At 50.2% G+C, this 20,364-nt stretch overlaps 1 protein-coding gene across 6 annotated transcripts; it reads left to right on the top strand.

Annotated features, from left to right (window-relative positions):
- The first annotated feature begins 4,747 nt into the window (after positions 1-4,747).
- AIPL1 (AIP like 1 HSP90 co-chaperone) lies at positions 4,748-18,868 on the top strand. Of its 6 annotated transcripts, XM_074018381.1 has the most exons (8): positions 4,748-5,407; positions 5,523-5,988; positions 7,288-7,385; positions 8,313-8,492; positions 13,631-13,819; positions 15,403-15,579; positions 15,704-15,845; positions 16,625-18,868. In XM_074018381.1, the coding sequence occupies exons 2-8, from the start codon at positions 5,775-5,777 to the stop codon at positions 17,113-17,115; spliced, it is 1,491 nt and encodes a 496-aa protein (XP_073874482.1). In that variant the 5' UTR covers positions 4,748-5,407; positions 5,523-5,774; the 3' UTR covers positions 17,116-18,868. The 6 variants fall into 6 exon arrangements, with proteins under 6 accessions (XP_073874482.1, XP_065388704.1, XP_065388705.1 ...); XM_065532632.2 differs by lacking the exon at positions 5,523-5,988; XM_065532631.1 differs by lacking the exons at positions 4,748-5,407; positions 5,523-5,988 and adding an exon at positions 6,168-6,182.
- The last annotated feature ends 1,496 nt before the right edge of the window (positions 18,869-20,364 follow it).

Raw genomic sequence — 20,364 nt, 5'->3', positions numbered from 1 at the left:
TCTTGCTCTGTTGTCCAGGCTGAGATGCAGTGGTACAATCATGGCTCACTGCAGTCTCAACCTCCTGGGCTCAAGCAGTCCTCCTGCCTTGACCTCCCAGAGTTCTGGGATTACAAGCGTGAGCCACCTTGCCTAGCCTTTATTATTCTTTAAACCATACATGTATGTAATTTTATATGTATCAGTTTATATTTGTGTGTGTATACACATACCTGTACATATATTATTTTGTAAGTATGAGCTACTTTGTAATTTTTTAAAAAAAGTTTTTAGAAATTGACAAGTAATAATTTAACATTTATGGGGCACACAGTGATGTTTTGATATATATAATGTAAAGTGATCAGCTCTGGGTAATTGGCATATTCATCATCTCAAATATTATCATTTCTCTGTGTTGGGAACAGTCAATATCTTCCTTCTAGTTATTTGAAACTGTATATTATTGTTCACTCTAGTCATCCCACAGTGCTACAGAGTACTAAGCTAATTACTCCTATTTAGCTGTAACTTTGTGTCTTTTAACAAATCTCTCCTATTCGTTCCTTCCACCTACCATTCCCAGCATCCAGTATTTTGATGAGGTGAGGCCTTTGGGAGGTAATTAGCATTAGATAAAATCAAACAGGGTAGGCCCCATAATGGTACTGGTGGCTAAAAAAGAAGGGGAAGAGAGACCTGAGCTGACAGGCACGATTTTGCCCTCTCATCATGCAATGCCTTCTGCCATGTTACCACACAGCAAGAAGGCCCTTACCAGATGCCAACCAGATGCCAGTGCTATGCTCTGGCATAGCACTTCCCATCCTCCAGACCATGAGCTAAATAATGTCTTTTCTTTATAAATTATGCAGTCTGTGGTATTCAGATATAGCAGCAGAAAATGGACTGACACCTTCATTGTACCTACACTTGATGAGGAAACTGAGAATAGAGAATTTGGTTGGGCCCAAATTTCACTCAGTTAGTCTACATCAGGGCCAAGGATTCAAACTTCAAGGTTCAAGTTTGAAGTTTGAACCCACTATATCCATTTTACAAGAGTCACTAATGGGGTATAGGTTGTGGTTTGCAAAATATTGCTCTAGTTTGCCTGTCCTTCATTTTTTAGTGGATACAGGGTTTCATCATGTTGGCCAGGCTGGTCTCGAACCCTGGAGTTCCTCCAGTCATCAGAGCCATATCAAAACTACAAAGGAAAATAAAAGTGTTTATCATAAAAGTCTAAGGAGAGAGGGAGAGCACACTATCACTTGCAGGTGGCAAGTGTCTGCTTCTGGGATGCTGGCAATGCTCACCCTTGATCTAGGTGATGCTGTTTATCAACCTAGTGAAGTTGTTTATCAACAGTCAGAAATGCTTGTTTTCAAACCTGTTTATAACAGTTGCATTTGTTACTGTAATTAAGGAATTTAATTGATGTCTTTTACCAATGAAATCCAAGGGGGAAAAGAAAGAGTTGTTGTTTCTATGAAAACTAAGTTGAAAGTATGGGAAAGAGTCCATGAAGGGGAAATACTTAGAAACAAGCAAAGTCTCTCAAACCAGAGTGTCTTATCACAATTTGCCTCCCCAGTGCCTGCCATGTCACAGGCATCCATAATAATAGTTTATATTTTTTGAGCCTTCACCATGTGTCAGACGCTCTGCTAAGTGCATTTACTTTCTTTATTCTTTCTTAATCCTCAAGCAGTTCTATGAAGTAGGTACTATTTTTATTTCCATTACAGATGACAAAAGTGAGATGCAGACAGGTGAAATATCTGGTCCAAGATCGTGTGGAATGTCGGAACTGGAGCTTAAATCCAGTGACTGACTTCAAAGCCTGAATTCTTACCCTCAGATTACACAGCTTTGTTAAGTATCAGGGGTGACACAATGAATGCATGCATGCATAAAGAGGCCCTCCCTGCTTGGAGCTTTCCATCCTCTTCCCTCACTCAGAATGGTAACTGGCAGGTCAGGTTAATGAAGAACAGTCTCCATGGCAACAAGTAAAGGAGGAAGAAACATTTTCTTCTGAATGTTTCCCTTCTGCCTTGCATGGAGTGGTGGCTGGAGGGAGGGAAGGAGGCTGTGCTCAGGGGAAACAGGCTCCTAGTCCAGAGGTCAGTACAGGGGCTTCTGTTCTTGGTAAGGAGGAGAAACCAGTCACTTGTTCCTAGTGGAGGCTTTTGGAGGGGGAGGGAATCCAGCATCACCCTTGCCTCTGTTGGGGAGGGGGATAAAGGAGAAGCTCCAGCCCTGCTATCCAGGGGCTCTTTGTCCAAGAGCAAACATTCCACTAGTTTCCTTGACCTCCTGAAACTGTCAATCTGATGGAAGACATAGACATTAAACACATTATTGTAAACAATTACAATTGGGCAAAGTAGCATGAATGTGCAGTGCTGGGAGAAGTGACGGGGGTACAAGGGGGATGGGGAGATTGACTGGAGCTGGAGGTCAGGGTACTCTTCCCTGAATGTGTGGTGTTTGAAGTGAGGAGCTAGTGGGCCAATGGTTGGGAGTCTGGAGCATTGCCAAGTGTTAGGACTGGGGAAAGTCTGGACAAAAAGGGTAGGGCTGAGATCAGGGGCTGAGGGTAGGGGATGGGGTGGCAAGAGACAGGGTCTGTAGGTCCGAGAAGGAGCTTAAAATTTGTCCTGAAGGTGGTGGCAACTCTTTGCTGAACGTTAAGAGGGCAGTAGGTTATTAGAGCGGCATTTTAATGAAGCCCATGACGAGACTGGTTTGGGAGCGGCTATAGTTTTAATGTGTCCCCCAAATTTCATTTGTTGGAAACTGAATCCTCAAATTCATATGTTGATGATATTTATGGGTGGGGCCTTTGGAGGGTAATTAGGATTAGATAACATCATCAGGGTAGGACCCTGTGATAGGATTGGAGGCTTTACAAGAAGAGGGACGGAGACCTGAGCTGATATGCATGCTCTTGTCTTCTTACCATGTGATGCCTTCCACCATGTTATGATGTAGCAAGAAGGCCCTCACAAGATGCCAACACCATGCTCTTGGATTTCCGGCCTCCACAACTATGAGCTAAACAAATGTCTTTTTAAAAAAAAAAAATAATAAATTATGCATTCTGTGGTGTTCAGTTACAATCACAGAGAATGAACTAAGACAGCAGGCAAAGGGTTTCTGGGGCATCAGTCTGTAGCCTGTGGCCCAAGCCCAGGCACAGACCAGGAACGATCATCATTCTTCTCAGCAGGGAAACCAACACCCCTGGCATCAGCTTCAACATCCCCTTTTCTTCTTGCCCCCACCTCCCCCAATCAACCACAGGCTACATCTATCAGTTTTACTGTTTAAACGTCTCTGCAATGTGTGTGTGCCCTTTGACCCTCTACAAAGGGAAGCAATGGAAACAGTGGGAGAGTTTTAAGAAGTGTGAGAAGAGACACAATTGGATCTTTTTCATTGTGAATTATATCACTGATAGAAAACTGCCTAAGACATAAAATCTAGCGTCATGAATACAGTGAGTCCTTACTTAATGCTGTCAATAGGTGTTTGAAAACTGACTTTAGCCTGGGTGTGGTGGCTCACACCTGTAATCCCAGCACTTTGGGAGGCCAAGAAGGCAGGTGGATCACCTGAGGTCAGGAGTTCGAGACCAGCCTGGCCAACGTGATGAAACCCTGTATCCACTAAAAAAAAAAAAAAAAAAAAAAAAAAAAAAAAATAGCTTGGCAAGGTGGCAGGCACCTGTAATCCCAGCTACTCGGGAGGCCGAGGCAGGAGAATCACTTGAGCCCAGGAGGCGGAGGTTGCAGTGAGTCAAGATCACTCCATTGCACTCCAGCCTGGGCAACAAGAGCAAAATTCTATCTCAAGAAAAAAAAAAAAAAAAAAAAAACTGACTTTCAGTGAAATGACATATAAGGAAACCACCTTTTTTTCTCATCAACATTATAAGAAAATGATGACATTGATTGAAAGGATGTTATTTGAGGACCTGATGTATGTCCTTTCATTTCAGACTGCAGTTTCCAAGAACCTAAAAGGACATTAAGTGAGGACTTACTGTACTTATAAAGCCAACACCCATGTAAGCATCACCTAGGTCAAGGGTGAGCATTGCCAGCATCCCAGAAGCAGACACTTGCCACCTGTGAGGGATGCGTGTGCTCTCCCTCTCTCCTTAGACTTTTATGATAAACACTTTTATTTTCCTTTGTAGTTTTGATACAGCTCTGATGACTGGAGGAACTCCAGGGTTCTTGGTCTTGCGCCGATAGGATTAACGACTCGGACACACGTGGAGTGGTTTTAAGGAGCAAAAAGTTTAATAGGCAAGAAAGAAGGAAGGAAGAAGAGAATAGCTCCCCCATACAGAGAGAGAGGGAAGGGGGAGATTTGAACAAAGAGAAAACCCCCTGCTCAGGGTGGAGTGGTGGGAAGTGGCTGCTTACACGAAGAGGCTGAGGAGGCGGTGTCTGATTTCCATAGGGCCCAGGGGATTGGTTTGACCAGGTATAATTTACATAGCCCGCAAAAACCCTGGCCCTCCCACCTTAGCCCTCTAATATGCAAATGCGGGTCGCCATGATGTTCTGAACACATGCTGTTATCTGGAGGTGACCATGACACTCGGTACACCTGATGACAGGGAAAAGACAGCGGGAATCGCCATATGAGTGAACCCAGTTTCTAATGGCCGGCATTTGCATATTGAGGCTTGCCAGCCTGGCCCTTTAAGCGGCCTTTTCTGTTAGAAAAGAGATGGTTTCGGGTTTTTTTTTTTTTTTTTTTTTTTTTGAGACAGAGTCTCGCTTAGTCGCCCAGGCTGGAGTGCAGCGGCGCGATCTCGGCTCACTGCCAGCTCCGCCTCCCGGGTTCACGCCATTCTCCTGCCTCAGCCTCCCGAGTAGCTGGGACTACAGGCGCCCGCCGCCTCGCCCGGCTAATTTTTTGCATTTTTAGTAGAGACGGGGTTTCACAGTGTTAGCCAGGATGGTCTCGATCTCCTGACCTTGTGATCCGCCCGCCTCGGCCTCCCAAAGTGCTGGGATTACAGGCGTGAGCCACCGCGCCCGGCCGGGGGTTGTTTTTTATTGCAGGAAAATTTCCACCGAGAACCTTTACCCTTACTATCTGCCTAAAAATTATTTCTTAAGAACTCCTGTATTAGTTTTGCTAAGTATCCACTTTACCTATGCGTGCGGACCTCTCTAGGCTGCCGTGTGGCTGGAGAAAGGATGGAAGGCAGGAGGGCAAGGTTTTCTGCGGCCTTCTACCTTCCAGGGATGGAAGACTTTCCGCGGTGCTAGATTTCAGGGTGCCATTCACTGCTGCAGCCCTCCCAACTTCCCCTGAGAGGGAGGAAGGAGACGTCAGTCTTCCCATTTCAATTGGGAAAATGCAGTGAGAGACAACGAGAGACCTCCAAGGCCATAAGGTCAGTATATAGGAAAGGGTCAGCCCTTTGAACTCAGCTGTGTCTGGCTTACCCCAGTGTTCTTCTTTTTCTTTTCTTTTTTTTTCTTTTTTTTTTTTTTTGTTTTGATACACAGTCTCACTCTATGGCCCAGGATGGAGTGCAGCCGCATGATCTCAGTGCACAGCAACCTTCATCTCCTGGGTTCAAGTGATTCTCCTGCCTCAGCCTCCTGAGTAGCTGGGATTACAGGCGCCTGCCACCATGCCCAGCTAAGTTTTGTAATTTGAGTAGAGATGGGGATTTATTATGTTGGCCACGCTGGTCTCTAACTCCTGACCTCAGGTGATCAACCTGCCTTAGCTCCCAAAGTCCTGGGATTACAGACATGAGCCACTGCGCCCAGCCTAGTCTAGTTTTTTTTTTTTGTTTTTTTTTTTTGTTTTTTTTTTTTTTTGAGATGGAGTCTCGCTCTGTCACCCAGGCTGGAGTGCAGTGGTGTGATCTCGGCTCACTGCAACCTCCGCCTCCTGGATTCAAGCGATTCTTCTGCCTCAGCCTCCTGAGTAGCTGGGATTACAGGCACGCACCACCACACCCAGGTAATTTTTGTATTTTTAGTAGAGACGGGGTTTCAGCATGTTGTCCAGGCTGGTCTCGAACTCCTGACCTCAGGTGATCCACCTACCTCAGCCTCCTTAGTCCAGTGTTTTCATCTCTCCCTGTAGCAGAGTCCTGCACCCCTTCCCTCTGCAACCAATGAGCCTGGTGTCAGGAAGAGAACGGTTTTGTGGCGGCGAGTCCAGTGCCCTCAGGGTGCAGAGGTGTAGGAGCTTGAACTGGCCACGCGGTGGTGCCAAACACCAGGTCTTCGCATCTGTGTTTCCCAGCCCGGAAGGGCGTCCCTGAGGTCCTGAATAAACTCTGCCTGCTTCCCAGAGCACAGGGCTAAGGCGCTCCAAAGGGGACGGGATACCCACCCTGCCCCCAGCCAGACCTGGCAGGAGAGGCAGGAGCGGGGCTGGGGAGGGCGCCTCAACTTTGCCCAAACCCACCACGCCTTCGTTGTCCATCTTCCTTCCCTTCCAAGCCAGAAATCTGTCCCCTCTTCCCTTGGGCCACCATTGCAGGGCCTCCTGAAGGCAGATCCTGGGGAAGGGATGGGGAACAGGGAAAGTAGGAAGGTGGCTGGATGGCAAAGGGCAGCTGCCACCCCGGCTGGCCTGGAGTCCTCGGGGGCTTAGAGTCTGGGCCCAGCCCAGGTCTCCCCACCTTTTCCCCTTCAGTGGCCTCCAGGCCTCTCTCCACATCGCCAGGCTGGAGTGCAGTGGTGCAATCTTGGCTCACTGCAACCTCCGCCTCCCGGGTTCAAGTGATTCTCCTGCTTCAGCCTCCCAAGTAGCTGGAACTATAGGCGCCTGCCACCACGCCTGGCTAATTTTTGCATTTTTGGTAGAGACGAGGTTTCACGATGTTGGCCAGGATGGTCTCGATCTCTTGACCTCGTGATCCGCCCGCTCGGCCTCCCAAAGTGCTGGGATTACAGGCGTGAGCCACCGCGCCCGGCCCCCTGTCTTCTTTAAGAAAGCTCAGCGGACCTTTTTCCTTCTTGGGGTGGAAGAAAATCCAAGCCTAGCACAGCCCTGGCATGTGTCGGGCAGGGGCCCAGAATCACTGGACGGAGCGGTGGATGGGATAGGAGGCGAGGCTGCCTGCGGACCACAGGCCTGGCCCGAGTGGCTCTGATGAGAAACTGGGGCGCCTGGGGCACCGCCCCCACCGTCTGCCCTTCCCCCACACTCCTCCTGGCTGGGCAAATCCCAGAGTCTCAGCCGCCTAAGTGTCTTCCCCGGAGGTGAGATTATCCCCGCCTGTGCCGGACACCGCCTTTCCTCCTGCAGCCATGGATGCCGCTCTGCTCCTGAACGTGGAAGGGGTCAAGAAAACCATTCTGCACGGAGGCACGGGCGAGCTCCCAAACTTCATCACCGGATCCCGAGTGAGTGGGGCCCCTCCGGAGCGGACAGGGTCCCCTACAGCCGCCTTCCACATTCCAGGTGTGCCCCAAGGCACTGTCAACAGCTTTCAGCTTTGCCAAAAAACAGCCAGGCATCCCCAGCCCTGGGCCTCCGGGGAGCTCCCAGCGTCTACCCAGTCACGGGGCATTTTTGGTACTTTGCAGATTCGACTTTAGCATGGGCTGAGGGGCAGGGCTTTGGGGAATTTTCTGGAGCCCTAAATGTTGAGAAGAAAGGGGGTCCCAGAGGTCTTGGTATTTGTCCCCAAATGTCTGTTGGGCTTCCCTGGACTGAAGGGTGCGTCTGTGGCTACAGAACTCTGACCTTTGGCCGGGTGAGGTGGCTCACGCCTGTAATCCCAGCACTTTGGGAGGCCAAGATGGGCAGATCACGAGGTCAGGAGTTTGAGACCAGCCTGACCAACATGTGAAACTCCGTCTCTACTAAAATACAAAAATTAGCTGGATGTGCTGGGCGCTTGTAATCCCAGCTCAGCTACTCAGGAGACTGAGGCAGGAGAATCACTTGAACCCAGGAGGTGGAGCTTGCAGTGAGCCGAGATTATACCACTGCACTCCGGCCTGGGCAACAGAGTGAGACTCTGTCTCAAAAAAACAAAAAACAAAAAAAAAACAAACAAAAACAAAAAAACTCGGGGCTGATTTGAGGAAGGACTTCCGGACACACAGGACTGTGGGGAGTGGAATGGGGTCCGTAGGGAGGGGGTGGGTCCCTACTCCCTGGCGGGTGCAGGCAGGGTGGAGGTGCTCAGGGGATCTGAGGCATCTGATGGGGTGAACTGAGTGAGCTGACCCTGGGGACAGCCCTGAGTGTCGGTGGCAAGGGGGTGGCTTCTGCCAGGCCTTGAGCGGTGTGTCTAGAGCGGAGTGCACCGTCTCGGTGACCAGGTGATCTTTCATTTCCGCACCATGAAATGTGATGAGGAACGCACGGTCATCGACGACAGCCGTCAGGTGGACCAGCCCATGCACATCATCATCGGGAACATGTTCAAGCTCGAGGTCTGGGAGATCCTGCTCACCTCCATGAGGGTGCACGAGGTGGCCGAGTTCTGGTGCGACACCATCGTAAGTCGGCCTGCGCGCCTGTCCCCTGGGACTAGTCTCTTCTGGCTCACCCACCCGCTTTGCAGGGCTGCTGTGTTTCAGGAAAGCTGGGACTCAAGCGAAGCTCTGCAAAGGCAATCCTGCTACCTTATTCCCCACCACTGTGCATGTGAAGATGGAGGGGACAGGGCTGGAAGGGGTGACCCATGCCTTGGCTGGCTGGTGGGGAGCAGGGCTATCCTCAGCAGGAGTGAGCCGGCCCACTTCACAGTCCTCACATTTGCGTGTGTGTGTGTGTGTGAGAGAGAGAGAGAGAGAGATACGGTCTCGCTTTGTCACCCACGCTGGAGTGCAGTAGCGTAATTATGGCTCACTGCAGCCTCAACTTCCCGGGCTCAGGTGATCCTCCCACTTCAGCCTTCCAAGTAGTTGGGACTAAGGTGCGCCACCACACCTCATTTTTGTATTTTTTGTAGAGACAGAGTTTCGCCATGTTGGCCAGGCTGGTCCTAAACTCCTGGGCTTACGCAATCCTCGGACTGTCTCGGCCTCCCAAAGTGCTGGAATTATAGGCATGAGCCATCATGCCGGGCCAACTCCTTGCTTTTTATACAGCATGATTAGACCTGGAGATTTTATACAGCATGATTAGACCTGGAGATTTTATACAGCATGATTAGACCAGCCTTGGTCTAATCCCTCCTCCTCACATTGCACATTTTTTTTTTTGCCCTCCTCCTCACATTACAAGTTTCCCCTCCTATTTATAGCACTCCGTAAATTACCCTTATAAGTTAGCTTCCTTGCCTTGTGGCAAAACTCACTGACTCTTAGGCAACGTTTCTTGTGGGAACTTTCAAACATACACAAAAGTCAACAGGAAGAATAATGAACTCACAAGCATCCATCACCCAGTGCCGGCCACCATCAACCCGTGGCTGGTCTTGCTTCATCTCCCAACCCATCCACTTCCCTTCCTTGTCCTGCCTGGTTAAACCAAATGCCAGACACCATATCATTTCATCTGTAAATACTAAAATTTGTATCTCTAAAATATGAGGATATCCTGGCACTTTGGGAGACCAAGGCGGGCAGATCACGAAGTCAGGAGTTCGAGACCAGCCTGACCAACATGGTGAAACCCCGTCTCTACTAAAAATACAAAAATTAGCCGGGTGTGGTGGTGCACACCTGTAATCCCAGCTACTCAGGAGGCTGAGGCAGGAGAATCACTTGAACCCGGGAGGCGGAGGTTGTAGTGAGCTGAGATCATGCCACTGAACTCCAGTCTGGTGACAGAGCAAGACTCCATCTAAAAAAGAAAAAAAAAAAGAGGATATTAAAAAAACAACCATGATATCATTATGAAATCTTTTAAAAACTCCAGTAATTCCTTAAAGCCATCTAATATCCAGTCACTGTTAAATTTTCTTTGGTTGACTCTTTTATTCTTTATAAATGAATGAGTTTGGTTTGTTTAAATCAACAACCAACCAAAGTCCCTGCATAGCGCTTTGTTGATGCGTCCTTCAAGTCCCTTTTCATCTACAACTCCACCTCCTTTTCTTCTTTTCTTCCTTGACACGGAAATGTTGAAGGAACTGGGTCATTTATCCTGTAGAAGTCCCACATTCTGATTTTCCTGGTTGTTTTGCCATGGAATTGTCTAACATGCTCCTCTATTCCCCACATTTTTGATAAATTGAAAGTGAGGTCAAGAGGACCTGATAAGATTCAGATTCTTCTCTCTCTCTCCCTCTCTCTCTTTCTTGTTTTCGGAAGTCTGCCATGGATGGTACCATATACTTCCCTTTGGGAGAAGAACATCACACTTGGTTGTCTTTCTTACGATGACGTTAAGAGTGATTGGTGGGTTTAGGTGTTGACAGCCTGATCCATCCATTCCAAAGCTCCCCCTAGACTTTCACCATTGGTGGCAGATACCCAGACTCATTATTTCGTCAGAGGCCACTGACCTTTTAAATGAGCATTTTGGGGACGGTTTGAACTCTGTTCTGTCGTTCATTAGTTGCATGACCTGGGGAAGTCCCGTCTTCTGTCTGCTACTCTATTCCTCCATTTATAAATAAACAAAACTCTAAGTTAAGGAGTTGTTTTGGAGATTACATGATATAACATATGAGGGTGAATCATAATACAGAGCAATTAAAAATGAAAGCTATTATTTTGAGCTAGAATTTTTTTTTTTCCTGAGATGGAGTTTCACTCTGTCACCCAGGCTGGAGTGTAGTGGCACGATCTTGGCTCACTGGAACCCCTGCCTCCCAGGTTCAAATTATTCTCCTGCCTCAGCCTCCTGAGTAGCTGGGGATTACAGGTGCCCACCACCACACCCATATGTGTATGTGTGTGTGTGTGTGTGTGTGTGTGTGTGTGTGTGTGTATATATATATATATATATTTTTTTTTTTTTTTGTATTTTTAGTAGAGATGGGGTTTCATCATGTTGGACCAGACTGGTCTTGAACTCTTGACCTCAAGTGATCTGCTTGCCTCGGCCTCCCAAAGTGCTGGGATTACAGGCATGAGCCACCATGCCCAGCCTAGAAAAAATATGAGATTTTTTCTAGGAAAAATGAGGAATTTTTCCTAATGAGGAAACTTAAGACTCCAAAAGGGAAAATAACTTGCAGTGGCTCAAACAAGTTAAGGGAAAAGATCTGGGTGAGATGCCTGGTTCCCTCTTCATCCTGCACACGTTTCTCGCAGTGTCTAATATAGCTGGGCTGCAGCACCATCCTCTGCCAGTAGGTGGTCCCACTCAACATGTTATTCATTTATTCATTCATGTAGCAAATATTTGTTGAACATCTTTCCTTTGTAGCAGTCCCTGTGTTTTTCTTCATTTTGATATTTTTATCTTAATTTTTTTTTTTTTATCAAGTCAAGGCTTCAGAAAATTGGCTTCTTTGTGATTTCAGTTAGTTTAAAAATATATCTATTGACTTTGCTTAGAGTGAGGGGGTCCTGTACTTTGATTCATGCCATACGTGAGGCAAGTCTTGGCTGCCACTAAGAGTCCCCTCTCCATAGGATACACGTTTGCTAACACATGACAGCTGAGTGCATAGAAGGCTGTCAATAAATTCTTGATCAGTTGATTGATTTGTTTTTTGCAAAACCACAAGCTGTTGTCGTTCCTGTAATGTGGGCATGGCTCTTTGTTTCCTGTGGAGTCTGTGTTCCTTTTTCCATGTTGATAGTCACATGAGTGCATTGCCTATATCACAGGCTGGTAACTGTTTTTTTTTTTTTTCATTTTTTTTTTCTTTTTTTGAGATGGAATTTCACTGTTGTTGCCCAGGCTCGAGTGCAATGGTGTGGGCTTGGCTCACTGCAACCTCTGCCTCCTGGGTTCAAGTGATTCTCCTGCCTCAGCCTCCTGAATAGCTGGAATTACAGGTGCTCGCCACCACACCGGGCCCATTTTTGTATTTTTAGTAGAGATGTGATTTCGCCACGTTGGCCAGGCTGGTCTTGAACTCCTGACCTCAGGTGATCCACCCACCTTGACCTCCCAAAGTGCTGGGATTACAGGCATGAGCCACTGCTCCCATAGTAACTATGGGTTTTCCCAAGTTTTCCATGCTCCCCACATCTCCTCACCCCAGCCCATGGCTGTCGTGATTGTGTGCACATGCACACACACACACACACACCCCTTTTAGAGTTAGTTCTTCACCTGCACATCCACCTCTTATCCATCCACCCACCTGCCCAGGCATCAATTCATCCATTTTTCCCTTCAACCAATCTTCATGCATAATTCAGGCTTCCATCACTGCATGCATCCATCATCTTCTATCTCCTATCATTCATCCATCTATCTATCTATCTATCTATCTATCTATCTATCTATCTAGTTAGAAAACATTCACTGGGCACCTGATTTGGCCTGTGCTGTATGTTAGGAATGAAAAGCCCCAAGTCCTTAGGGAACTTGAAATCTGGAGGAGGAGCAGACATCTAAACAATTGTAATGCAGAGCAGCCAGTGCCACGACATAAGTAAGTGAGGGCAGTGTGCTTTGGGGCCACAAAAGCTCAGCTTGCTGGGGGCCATGGCGTGCCGAGCTGGGGGCTGCTGAGTCAGAGCCAGAGGTGGCCCCCCTGGCAGCAAGCTGTTTCTGGGGCTTCTCCCTCCCTTGGTCCAGCTCTAATCCCAACAGGCTCAACAGCCATCTGCTCATCTCTTCCACAAAGAGGCAGAAGGCATTTCGGGCTAATCCTGGCCGGTGGGGCGGGCGGGGTGGCCTCTGCCTCTGTGCTGGTGACCTGGAAGCAGAGCTGAACCGCTGCACAGTTTCAGCCCCTTCAAGTCGTATGTTGCATGTGGAGCCAGTGCTGGATCGTCTCAGAAGCCAGTCCAAGGAGATGGGTTCTCAGGGAGCCTAGTCGGGGAAACTGAGGCCCAGCATACATACAGCGGGCCTCACTGAGGCTGTACGGCTGATTTTCCCAGCCCTCCTTCATCCCAAGGGTGGCAAACTCAGCTCCCGTGCTGGCTGAAGCTGTGATGAGCCAGACGTATATCTGCACCATCTCATTTAATCCCTACAGCAGCCCTAATACTGGACAGGAGCAACCCAGGGAACTGGGGTTCAGAGAAGTGCGGAGACCTGGGGTCACTGCTAGCCTGCAGCACTGCCAGGAGACCAAAGTGACTCTCTTGGACCCTGGAGTCCTGCTCCTTCCACTGCCCCACACTGCCCTTCCTGCAAGTCATAGGCTTTGTGGAGCTCAGGGCTTCCTTGGGGCAGAGATGTGTTACAGCGGACCACAAGGGCCAGAAGAGGCAGCCGGAGGCTAAGAGCATATGGCCTCTGGAGCCAGGTTTGAATCCTGGCTGCGTCATTTCCTAGCTGTGTGACCTTAAGCAAGTTGCTTTGCCTCTCTGGGCTGTAGTTTCCCCATCTGTAAAATGGGGATAATGATGCTTCTCTTGAATTGTCGTAAGGATTGAAGAGGCTCATAACAGTGTGAAGTGCTTTGCCTGGCACACAGTTAACCACAGTTAGTATTAGTGGCATAGTGAGGGAGCAGGATTCCTGCCAGGAGGGGCTCTGAGTGGAGGCCTTTTGTGGCCCACCTAGCTCTGAGCAGGTAGCCCAGATGCCATCCATCTGTTTCTCCCCACAGCACACGGGGGTCTACCCCATCCTGTCCCGGAGCCTGCGGCAGATGGCCCAGGGCAAGGACCCCACGGAGTGGCACGTGCACACATGCGGGCTGGCCAACATGTTCGCCTACCACACGCTGGGCTACGAGGACCTGGACGAGCTGCAGAAGGAGCCTCAGCCTCTGATCTTTGTGATCGAGCTGCTGCAGGTGGGGCTCGGGGTAGGCAGGGCTGGAGGGCTGTGCCAGCACCGGAGAGGGACAGCGGGCATCACAGGCACCCCCACCCCACTGGCCACTGGACAGTGCCCTGTTTCTCTTTAGAGAACAAGAAAGGGTTCATAAGCCAGGGGACAATACGAATGTGAAACGACAGTCCTCTGATTTTTCCACAAGAAAGGTCCAATTGGTGCTGGGTGTGGTGGCTCACGCCTGTAATCCCAGCACTTTGGGAGGTCGAGGGGGTTGGATCACCTGAGGTCAGGAGTTCGAGACAAGCCTGGCCAACATGGTAAAACCCCGTCTCTACTGAAAACACAAAAATTAACCAGGTGTGGTGGTGCACGCCTGTAATCCCAGCTACTCGGGAATTTGAGGCATGAGAATGGCTTGAACCTGGGAAGCAGAGGTTGCAGTGAGCCAAGATCATGTCAGTGCATTTCAACCTGGGTGACAGAGCAAGACTCCATCTCAAAAAAAAAAAAAAAAAAAAGTCTGCTTGGAACCACTTTTTTTGTTTTGTTTTGTTTTTGAGATGGAGTCTCGCTCTGTCGTCCAGGCTGGAGTGCAGTGGCCGGATCTCAGCTCACTGCAAGCTCCGCCTCCCGGGTTCACGCCATTCTCCTGCCTCAGCCTCCGAGTAGCTGGGACTACAGGTGCCAGCCACCTCGCCCGGCTAGCTTTTTGTATTTTTTAGTAGAGATGGGGTTTCACTGTGTTAGCCAGGATGGTCTCGAACTCCTGACCTTGTGATCCGCCCGTCTCGGCCTCCCAAAGTGCTGGGATTACAGGCTTGAGCCACCACGCCCGGCTGAACCACTTTTTAAAAATGTGATTTGTTTTCATTTTGGAGGCATTTTACTTCTATTTGTTATCTACTTCCACTTTCATTTTCGAGAGTTGGAGATTATAACCTCTTCGGTTCCTGTGGTTTGTGGGTTCAGACTTGGTTCTCTAGTAGCGGGAGAGGCTGCATGGAACTCCCCATATCCTCCCACCCACAGCCCCAGAGTGATTGACAGCGCGTGTTTGCGGGTTGGTGAGAGAGGGTTAGGGCCAGGGTCAAGGTCAGGTCAGGATTCAGCTTATGGCCAAGACTGAGGCTCAGCCTGAGAGCTATGTGAGTGAATAAAAATAAAATAAGAACTGTGTCAACCAAGAGCCTTTACAGGCTTGCTGTCACAGTTGCGTGGTCTGTGCACTGCACGAGGTGCACCGGCATCTCCTCCAAGGTGCTCATTATGCTCATTATAGACATCATACATCGGTATTTCTATAATGACAAGTTTCCAGCAGATGGCAATAGTGTATTGTTCTAACAAAATGAGTATTCACGACAATTTTCTGAATATTAGAAGTGAAGTGTCTTGATGAACGGGCACCTTTTCCTAGTTTGCACAAAGGCATGGATTTAGGGCAGGGTTTTTGGCATTTTCGCTTCTTTCCCTTGTCTGTATGCACTTGACCAGCAAGCATGACTTCAGGGAGCTGTGTCAAGGTCCAGTCTTTCGGGTCCCTGATGGGGTGCAGGCCCCTGGGGTCCCTGCCTCACTGACCTGCAGCTCTGGGGCCAGGTTGACGCCCCGAGTGATTACCAGAGGGAGACCTGGAACCTGAGCAATCATGAGAAGATGAAGGTGGTGCCCGTCCTCCACGGAGAGGGAAATCGGCTCTTCAAGCTGGGCCGCTACGAGGAGGCCTCTTCCAAGTACCAGGAGGCCATCATCTGCCTAAGGAACCTGCAGACCAAGGTCAGAGGCCGCTGGCCATGGGTGGGAAGTGGGGCTGACTCTGGGGGACCTGCCCAGCGCCGGCGAGGGTGGGGCGGGGGTTGGGCAGCCGCCTGAGGTCATGGCTGACCTTCTCCCTGGGCAGGAGAAGCCGTGGGAGGTGCAGTGGCTGAAGCTGGAGAAGATGATCAACACCCTGACCCTCAACTACTGCCAGTGCCTGCTGAAGAAGGAGGAGTATTACGAGGTGCTGGAGCACACCAGTGACATTCTCCGGCACCACCCAGGTGTGTGGGGCTGCAGGGGCGGGCAGCGAGGGGGCGCCCGGCTCAGGGCCACGGAGACACCTGCCATAGCCTTCCTGGACTTTTCTTTCCACCCCATCGGGGCACCGAACCTTGTCTCCACCCAGCGGGGTTTCCCCGAGTGTGTAATTGAATCGTGGGTGATGGATGGGCAGTGCTTGGCGTGGGGGGCCCTTTATTTTAATGTGTGTTTGAACACTTACCCAGGAAGCTCACCAAGCTTGTGTTTTCAGTGGAACAGTAAACAGGCTTTTAAAAAAGAGGGGCAATCAATATAGAGAAAAATATTATGCCGGTACTAGTACAGGTGTTGCGAGGATATGGCACCTCCAGTACTACTAGTATTGACTTACCGCTTGAATAGTGCTCACGGTAACACCACCCAGGCCCTGGCTCGTGCGTCAGGCTCAAGTCCTCTGCGTTTATTATCTCATTTAATCCTCGTAATCCTCATAATCACCATGTGGGGGAGGTGCAGGGAAAGGGACTGAAGGTTATCTCATTTAGGGAGCATCTGTAAGAAAAATAAAAGTTATGAATATAAAATTAGTCACAGGGCCTTGAAAAGGAGAGAAGGAGGTACTGCCATTATGATCATCATCTCCATCTTACAGTTGAGGAAACTGAGGGATCGGGGGTACAGAGAGGTTAAGGATCGTGGCGGGGCTAAGGGTCTTGGAGGCTGGTGAGTCCCAGCTGGGCGGGGGCTGCCTCTGAGGCTGGGCAGGGAGCTGCGGCTGGATGCTCCCTGCTCTCCACAGGCATCGTGAAGGCCTACTATGTGCGTGCCCGGGCTCACGCGGAGGTGTGGAACGAGGCCGAGGCCAAGGCGGACCTCCAGAAAGTGCTGGAGCTGGAGCCATCCATGCAGAAGGCGGTGCGCAGGGAGCTGAGGCTGCTGGAGAACCGCATGGCGGAGAAGCAGGAGGAGGAGAGGCTGCGCTGCCGGAACATGCTGAGCCAGGGAGCCACGCAGCCTCCCGCAGAGCCACCGGCACAGCCCCCCACAGCACCACCTGCAGAGCTGTCCACAGGGCCACCTGCGGACCCACCGGCGGAGCCCCCCACAGCACCACCTGCAGAGCTGTCCACAGGGCCACCTGCGGAGCCCCCCACAGCACCACCTGCGGAGCTGTCCACAGGGCCACCTGCAGAGCCCCCCACAGCACCACCTGCGGAGCTGTCCACAGGGCCACCTGCAGAGCCACCCGCAGAGCTCCCCCTGTCCCCAGGGCACTCACTGCAGCACTGACCCCCCTGAGACCCACAGTCAGCCTGACACCTAGGCAGGGAGCAAGTGGCCTGGTCACTTCTGGTTCTGCTGACCAGGATCGTGGTGTCACTTTTTAAAATTTAAAATTAATTTTTGAAATCAAAGTCAGACACGCCCATGGTAAAAAAAAAAAAAAAAAAAAAATCCAAAACGCACAGAAGAGCTCATGAATAAAGTGGTTTTCTCCCCTACCCCTTCCATTCCTTCCATGCCATGGTTTTAATTGACCCTGTTTTTAATTCTTCTGGTGGTTTTCTCTATTTCCAAGTAATCTGTTTAAATCAGTTTCTCCACCCGTCGATTTTACTCCATGTCAATGACAAATGAGGATTTGATGCTCTGATCCTTTCTCATCCCTGGTACCCCTCCCTGTCTCCCCATTTGTGATAGTTAGATTTGGGGGTCATCTCTTGGTTATTTTGGTAACTTTATGCAGGACACTTAGAACTCTCTAGAATCCCACTGATTTTAGTGGGTCTTGATGTAGGGTGGGCAAGCCCCGAAACTGGAGCTTAGCCTGAGAGGGCTCTTGGCTTCCCCCAGGAAAGATTTCAAAGGCAAGCACCAGTGGTGGGGTAGAAGAAAACAGCTGTGGCCGGGCGCAAAGGCTCACACCTATAATCCCAGCACTTTGGGAGGCCGAGGTTGGTGGATCACCTGAGGTCAGGAGTTCCAGACCAGCCTGGCCAACATGGTGAAATTCCGTCTCTACTAAAAATACAAAAAAACTAGCTGCATGTGGTGGCAGGCGTCTATAATCCCAGCTACTCGGGAGGCCGAGGCAGCAGAATCGCTTGAACCTGGGAGGCGGAGGTTGCAGTGAACTAAGATTGCGCCACCGCACTCCAGCCTGGGCAACGAGAGTAAAACTTCATCTAGAAAAAACAAACAAAAAAACCAACAACGAAACAACAACAACAAACAAAACAAACCAAGGAACAAAACCAAAACAGCTGTATTGAAGCTGCAGTGTTGCAACTCTGTGACTGCCCTGCAGAGCAGGGCTACCCCATAGGCAGGGAGCAGCAGCAGCTCAGGGCAGTTCTGCAGTCAGATTTACACCCACTTTTAATTACATGTAGATTAAGGAGCGGCGTATACAAAACTTTCTAGGGAAGGGGTAGTAACTTCTGGGTCCTGGGGTCTTTGCCACGGAAAAGGGCGGTATGCCAGGGTGTTGCCATGGCAATGGTAAACTGACGTGGCACCCTGGGGGGCGTGTCTTAGGAAAAGCTGCTTCCACTCGTCCCTGTTTTAGCTCATCTTCAAGTTAGCACGGTGTCCAAGCCCCACCGCCTACCTCAGTCTGGCGACTTCCTTCTGTGTCTGATGAGCATGGCAGCGTTGGGACCTTCCCCTTCCAACTCTCTCCCTCCTCTTAGTCTTCCCTAAAGAAGGACGAGTACGAGGAGGTGCTATCACACCAGCGACATCCTCTAGCACCACCCAGGTATGCGGGGTAGGGCAGGGGGGCAACGGAGTATCCGGCCCAGGGTCACGCAGTCAACTGCCAAGGCCTTCCTGGGCTTCTCTTCTGCCCCAAAGCTTGTCTCCACCCAGCAGTGGTTCCCCCAGCGCTAACTGTATCCCTAAAGTTCTGATGTACCTTACTTTTCCATCATCCCTGTTGTTAACATCTACCTTCTGTTCTGTAAGCAAAACTAAGTCTTCTGTGCTTTGTCCGTAGGTGGACTCTACAATCTGAAAATCAATAAACAGCATTTGCATGATTGTGGCCGTGTAGGCGTGCTTCCCCGCCGGGCCCTGCGCAATCCTTCCACTGCATTGCTTTCTCTGTGGTTCCAATTTCCTGACCCCTGGGACACCAGAATGAGGGTATTTCTGGCATCTGGAGTGATAATGTATATTTTAACATGGCAGTGTTTTATGTTTTTCTTCTCTGCTTCTCCTCTTCCTTTTTTCTTTTTCTTTTTTTTTCTTTTTTTTTTGAGATGGAGTCTCACTCTGTTGCCCAGGCTGGAGTGCAGTGGCATGATCTCGGCTCACTGCAAACTTCACCTCCCAGATTCAAGCGATTCTTGTGCCTCAGCCTCCTGAGTAGCTGGGATTACAGGTGTGCGCCACTGTGCCTGGCTGATTTTTTGTATTTTTAGTAGAGACAGGGTTTCACCATGTTGGCCAGCTGTTCTCGAACTCCTGACCTCTGATGATCTGCCCACATCGGCCTCCCAAAGTATTGGGATTACAGGCGTGAGCCACCGCGCCTGGCCTCTTCTTCCTTTTCTCTTGCAGTACTAGAAGGTTTGATGTGTAAGCCTTCCCGCTCTTGAAGAAAAGGGGTTTCAATTTTTGGATGATTAGGCTCAGTGGTCCAGTGGGCCACATGGTAAGAAGGAACCACGTGAGCGAGGAGGTTTCAGAAGAGGTCAGAGGAAGGGGATGTTATGGCCTGCAGAGGGAGCAAGGCAGGAGTGTCCTGAGGCCATAGCGAGTCCCTGGAGCTGCAGAAGGTGGAACAGGGAGGGAGGCTGGGGCCAGAGAGCCAAGGGACCTCCACTGCTACCTCCTGGCGGCACTGCCTGTGGGGAAAGGCCTGGATGTTGTCTGGGCAGTCAGAGTTGAGTGTGGCTCAGAAACAGATGAAGGGCCTGGCAAGAGGCATTGTTTGGGGGTCAGGGACTGTGGCTCGCAGACTTCCCAGTCTCCCTTGCCCTGTCCATTGTCTGAATGTAGCTGTCCGACCAGCTACCCTTTCTCTTGGGGACAACGAGCAGCGAGGCCCCCCCGCCCCCATTGGTGGTGAGAATGTGGCCTGTGGGCTCCCTGGCAGGGCGGAGGCCCGGATGCAGCCTACCTTCTGGCTTGGTCCTGTCTGGCTCATCCTGTGTGGACAGCTCCCCTTCTGATGCCTCTGGATGTCTGAAAACAGGAAAAAGGGGATCGGGATTAGGAAACCCATAGCATGTGGTGGGAGATACCCCGGAGAGAGGGTGCCCAGGGACCCTTGTCCTATTGTTACGGTCCTCCAAAGGCAGAGGCTGGGCCAGTAGAACCACTGTTCAGAAACTGCCACATCCCATACCCCATCTTCCTAGTGCAGAGGAGGTGGGCAGCAGACACGGGGAGAGGCGCAGACAGCCTCCCACCCAGGGCTCTGGCTGCTGCATGGGTTTCCTTCTGCTCCGTGAAAACCAGCCTAAAGGAAGGGTGTGGCTGGCCAGGTCTGGGCGGGCAATTGCAATAGGTTTCAGGGCCTCTCTTTCCAGG

The sequence above is a fragment of the Macaca fascicularis genome, chromosome 16 (assembly GCF_037993035.2).
Source record: "Macaca fascicularis isolate 582-1 chromosome 16, T2T-MFA8v1.1".
NCBI classification, from domain to species: domain Eukaryota; kingdom Metazoa; phylum Chordata; class Mammalia; order Primates; family Cercopithecidae; genus Macaca; species Macaca fascicularis.
This window is presented reverse-complemented; position numbering and strand designations above follow the sequence as displayed.